At 45.7% G+C, this 5,635-nt stretch overlaps 1 protein-coding gene across 1 annotated transcript in view; it reads right to left on the minus strand.

Annotated features, from left to right (window-relative positions):
• NRF1 (nuclear respiratory factor 1) overlaps positions 1 to 5,528 on the minus strand; it is a 30,785-nt gene extending 25,257 nt beyond the window's left edge. The window contains exons 1-3 of the mRNA XM_027669821.1: positions 4,680 to 5,528; positions 2,510 to 2,741; positions 27 to 141 (exon numbers count right to left, since the gene is read on the minus strand). Coding sequence (XP_027525622.1) covers positions 27 to 141; positions 2,510 to 2,732 — 338 coding nt within the window. The 5' untranslated portion in view covers positions 2,733 to 2,741; positions 4,680 to 5,528. The remainder of the gene's footprint in view (positions 1 to 26; positions 142 to 2,509; positions 2,742 to 4,679) is intronic.
• Positions 5,529 to 5,635: the final 107 nt, after the last annotated feature.

Raw genomic sequence — 5,635 nt, forward strand, 5'->3', positions numbered from 1 at the left:
TGTCTGAGGGAAGGTGGGACCCTCACCTGAGCAAACGTGTCTGCTGCCTCTTCCTGATGGATGGGTTGGATTCAAAGACGTGCGGTCGCTTCCGTTTCTTCCCCGTTGCCACGGCAGCGGCTGCTGCCATCCCGACAGGGCCTGGAAATCCAACCACAACCGGGGAATCAGCTCAGGCAGCTCAGGAACCGGCCAGAAAGGACGTTGCCATTGTGTGGATGTGTCCCAAGGCTGCCCATGTGACACAAATTCTCTCCTCTCCAGCATCCCCGAGGTTCCATCAAAAGGCTCCGTTCCCCAGATCCCAGCTCAGTCCCAGGGAAAGTCACGTGCTTCAGTCTAAAGTTTTCCTCACAAACACGTAATTCTGTGTTTTATCTTCCAGACACACTGAGAAAACGCCCCAAGACTTTAAATAAGTGGCTGAACTGAGGAGATCCCGGTGGCCTGGGAGAAGGGAGCTGGGTAAAATGCCAGGAATCCTGCTTGGACACCTCAACGGGAGCCTGAGGCTTCTCCCCAAGGACTGGTTCTAATAGCAAAGAAACCAAAAATCCTGAATTCCTGGAAGTATCCTACAACAGTCCCCCGAAGACCACCCGGTCCTGAAAAGCCTGTGTGCTAGAAGGGAAGGGGGAAAGAAAAAAACCCTGCAGGATGGGAGGCTGGAAAAGTCATAAGTGAGGGCACGGGATGGTCAGCGGGGTGGTGGAACCTCCCAGGGCTGGTCCAGCCCATCAAGGGCTTTATTCGCCCAGCGAAGTCCGATCCCAAACTCCGAGGGATTCCTTGACACTGCATTTTCCTCCAGGAATGGTGGATCCACCACAGGGCCAGTATGGAGGCTTCACTGGAAGGGATTTGGGATTCCCGAATCCGTTCCCAGCCCAGCTACGCCGGGATCTTTTGTGGCATTTCCCTGGGAGAAGCCAAACCCGGGAGCTCCCGGCTCAGCCAGGCCCGGGTTATTTTTGCTGTTGTTTATGTGGGTCTGAAATCATTCTGCTCTTGGACAGGTTGGGGGTTTTAATTTCATTATTTGAGGCAGAGTTTTACCAGGGACCCTTTTTTATTGTCCAAACCAGCCTCGTATTCCCAGTACCTCCATGTTACACCCAGGGAAAGCACAGGAGATTCAGGGAGCACCTGGAATATTCCGAGGGATGGCATCAACCTCTGCCAAAAAATTGTTTCTTTTTTGCCAGCTTTAATATAATTTCTTTAACATAATTGCTTTAATATGATTGTTTGATATAGCACATTATATTATCTTTGTAGTTTTAGCTCCTATACTGTGTAGGAAATAATTCTGATTAAGATATTTTTTGTCTGATCATTACCACGATAAATCATATATATTTACATATATATTATATATATTATACATATCATATAATAGATAATATATAATAACACATTATATATTATATATTACATAATTATACTATTATATATAATTTTATATATTTTCATAAGGATATAAATAATACATTACAATATAAAAAACTTAATATAATCAATTGATTAATCAATAAATGAATAATAAAATTAATGAATCATAATTAATAGTATTAATTTATACAACATTAGTATATATTGATATGATTATGTAATGTAAATTATATTATTAAATTATATATTATTTATATACTCATATGAATATATGATAGATAGTATATAATATAATATATAACAGAATAATATTATGTTTTATTTAATATAATAATATAATAATATATGTATATATTTATAAATGATATAAATATAACTATATTGTTATGATTAGATAATGTAAGTTATAGTATTAAATTATATATTATTTAAATACTTATATGAATATATGATAGATAATATATATAATATAATATATAACAGAATAACATTATATTTTATTATAATATAATAATATAATAATAGATGTATAAATATATTTGGAAATAATATAAATAAAAATATAATGCTATGATTAGATAATGTAAGTTATAATATTAAATTATATATTATTTATATACTTATGAATATGTAATAGATAATGTATATAATATATTACAGATTATTATATTTATTCTAATATTCTGATATAATAATATTTATTACATACTAAATATATTATATATTACATATAATAAATATATTATGTAATATGTACTTTATAATAACATAATATTATTATATTATGCTACATTATTATATAATATATAAATTATAATGATATAATATTATTATAATATAATATTATAATATTATGTTATATATTACATAATTATATTGCGATATTATTTCTATATTTTATTTCTACATATTAATTTAATTATACATTATCTGCCAGCCTCAATGCTGCAGGACAAAGCTGTGCAAAGGCTCAGCCGCCCCTCTGCGACTCCCTAGACTTAAACCACTGACCACGTCTGGGGCTGGGGTTGGCTCCAGGCTCCTCTGGGAGAAGGAGTTTAGAAACCAAGGAGGTCCCTTCTGCCCCCCTCCACCCGTGCCCGTGCCCCGGGCTCACCCGCGGCCGCCAGGTGAGCCGTGACCTCGTCGGCGGCCGTGGAGTTGAGGATGTCGGAGTCGTCGTAGGACGTGTCCTCGGGCGAGGAGGGCGAGTCCTCGTCGGCGCTCAGCATGCCGTGCTCCGTGTAGGTGGCCACGTGCACCTGCTGCACCTGCTGGGCCACGGCGTGCGCCTCGATGGTGGCCATGTGCTCCGCCTGCGCCACGCCGTGCTCTTCCATCCAGAGGCACTGCGGAAGGGAGAGAACCCCGGCGGGGGTTAAGGACCCTGCGGAGGGCAAGGGGGACGGGGATCACCCCCCACGGTGACCGTGGGTGTTCGGGAGAAGGAAACGACACCTGCACCAGGAACTTAAAGAGTTTGGAAAGATCCGCGCTTCCAAAGGACGCGGCCCGGCCCCCACAGGCCGCCATCTTTGCTGGAGGAAAGGTTCTCAGGGATGTCGGAGCCCCTCACGCGCTGCGTTGAAGGGTCTGGTCAACGCTGGGACTTGGTTTTGCCACTTCAAGTTCCAGCTTTCAGGGAAGATGCTCAAGGGGGACACATAATTGCCTCCGACCTCAGTAGCTCAGGGGCACAACTGAGGATGGCAGGACAGAATCCCAAAGTCACTGAGGTTGGAAAAGACCCCTGAGATCACTGAGTCCACCCTGTGCCCCATCCCCACCTTGGCCCCCAGCCCAGAGCACTGAGTGCCAAGGCCAGGCCTTCCTGGGACACCTCCAGGGATGGGCACTGCAAACCTCCCTGGGCAGCCCCTGCCAAGGCCTCACCACCCTTTCCAGCAACAAATTCCTCCTCAGCCCCAACCTGACCCTCCCCTGGCCCAGCCTGAGGCCGTTTCCCCTTGGCCTGTCCCTTGTTCCCTGGCAGCAGAGCCCGACCCCCCCCGGCTCCCCCCTCCTGTCAGGGACTTGCAGAGCCAGAAGGTCCCCCCTGAGCCTCCTTTGCTCCAGGATGAGCCCCCCCAGCTCCCTCAGCCCCTCCTGCTGCTCCAGACCCTTCCCCAGGAGTTCGGGAGGCCACTTTTGTTGCGTTATTTGTTTTGAGTCCAGAAACAGGCGAAATCATTCCAACCCAAGCCCAAACATGACGTAAATCTTATTTATTTAATGCATGCGGTGGCAAAGGAGCAGCTTAAACACTCAGCAGGGCCCTGGACCACACGCCGTGAACACAAACCTGTGCAGAAGGAACAGGACGGGAGGCACACGGATATTTTCAGTCCCTGTCTCCCACACATTTGTGGGAAAGGAACAGCACAACCTGAAGATATTTTCAAGTGGAAGAATTAGGAACGTGAACCCTCAGAAACAGACTCCCCAAAAGCCTCAGGGCAAAGAGGAGAAAGAAAGGAGATGACCGGTTCTAGGGAATGATAAAATACCCCCCCAAAAAAATGTGACCTTCTAAGTACAGTCAGTGAATTAAAGGTCTGGATTGACTGACACCAGATCATGGAATGCCATGGAGGGGTTGATGAGACAGTGGGATACAGACCAGGAAAAAGCACTTTGTCAAGGGGGTTATTTTGACCAAACTCAAAGGAGGTTGGAGCCAGTTTGGGGTTGGTCTCTTCTCCCAAGAAACAAGTCACAGAACAAGAGGAAACGGCCTCAAGCTGTGCCAGGGGAGGGTCAGGTTGGATTTTGAGGAAAATTCTTTCCTGGAACGTGCTGTCCAGCCCTGGCACAGCTGCCCAGGGCAGGGGTGGAGTCCCCATCCCTGGAGGGATTCCCAAGCCCTGTGGATGTGGCACTTGGGGACAGGGGTCAGTGGTGGCCTTGGCAGTGCTGGGGGATGGTTGGAATCTTCTATCCAGGCACACGCTGGAGGAACTCAATCCTGAGGGACAGCAGAAGTGCTGCTGGGAGAGTGTTCCAAACATACCGAGCTTATGGCTCGAGCCAAACCCTCTTCAAACTCCCAGCCCTCCCTAAAAGGCTGCTGGAGCTCCGTGGGGCTGTTGTCCGACCCTGTTTACAACTCAGACTGTAACACTAGAACCACCCAAAAATAGCAGGAATCCAAACAGCCCCAGAGAGGGAGGGACTGAGGCACTGAGGTGTTTTGGGAGCAGGTTGAAAAACAATCAGCCCTATTCTCCTCCCAAGGAACTTATTTTGCCATCGCCACAGAAAAATGGGGGAAAATATCCCAAGCAAACCTTTGCCCAGCACCAGGATTCCCCAAGCCACTGTGCTTTTCCTGACAGGGTTTATTGCTGCTTTTCCCGTTGGAGCGATACAACTCTAATTATTCCTCTTAAAATTAAAATAAAATTAGTTATCCACGGAAAAACACGCTCGGAATATAACTGACAAACTTTCAGCTCATCAGGAGACAAGGCTGTGAGACAAAGGGTGCTTCCATGGGAAGGAAACCTCCCAGTCAAGAGTCAACACCACTGAAACCTTGGTTAGTCATTCCTATATTTGAATTATTCCCAAAGGATTCCCGATTCAAGCCAGGCTTTATGGGCAAACACCCTGGACTGGCAGCTCCTGCAGGTCACCACCCACCCGTGGACGCTGTTGTTGCTCCAGCAGAGCATCCAAAGGGTCTGCACCTGGATTTGAACAGGGATCCAGGCACAGGGGGACGAAAGGAAAGTTGCTCCTGACCAATTTTAGAGACGAGCATTCATCGTTCCAGAAAAGGAATGTCTGTTCCTGGTTTTCTCCAGAAACAGTTTGGGGTGTAAGGAAACCTCAGTGATACAACAGGGCCTGCAAAGACATCTCCTGGTAGGTGGAGCTCAGTCCAGAAGCCTTGGATCACAGCCAGAAGTATTTTTAAAGACAAAGTGCTTTTAAAATAAAAAAAAAAGAGGATAAAGTGCCTCTCCTGACACAGGGCAGCTGCCTCACAACTGTGCCAGAGATCCCTCTGATGTCCTGTCAGCCACCACTGCTGGAGGAACTCCAGAGGCAGGAGGAGCTGGAATAGCTGAGCTGCACCACCTCAAACCAGCAGCCAACGACACAAACTGAACATAAACCCCACAAACTCAACACTAAAAGATGACACAAACCGAACATAAACCCCACAAACTCAACACTATAAAACGACACAGACTGAACATAAACCCCACAAACTCAACACTGAAAGACGACACAAACT

Source organism: Corapipo altera, unplaced genomic scaffold (genome assembly GCF_003945725.1).
Source record: "Corapipo altera isolate COAL_440 unplaced genomic scaffold, ASM394572v1 129, whole genome shotgun sequence".
NCBI lineage: Eukaryota > Metazoa > Chordata > Aves > Passeriformes > Pipridae > Corapipo > Corapipo altera.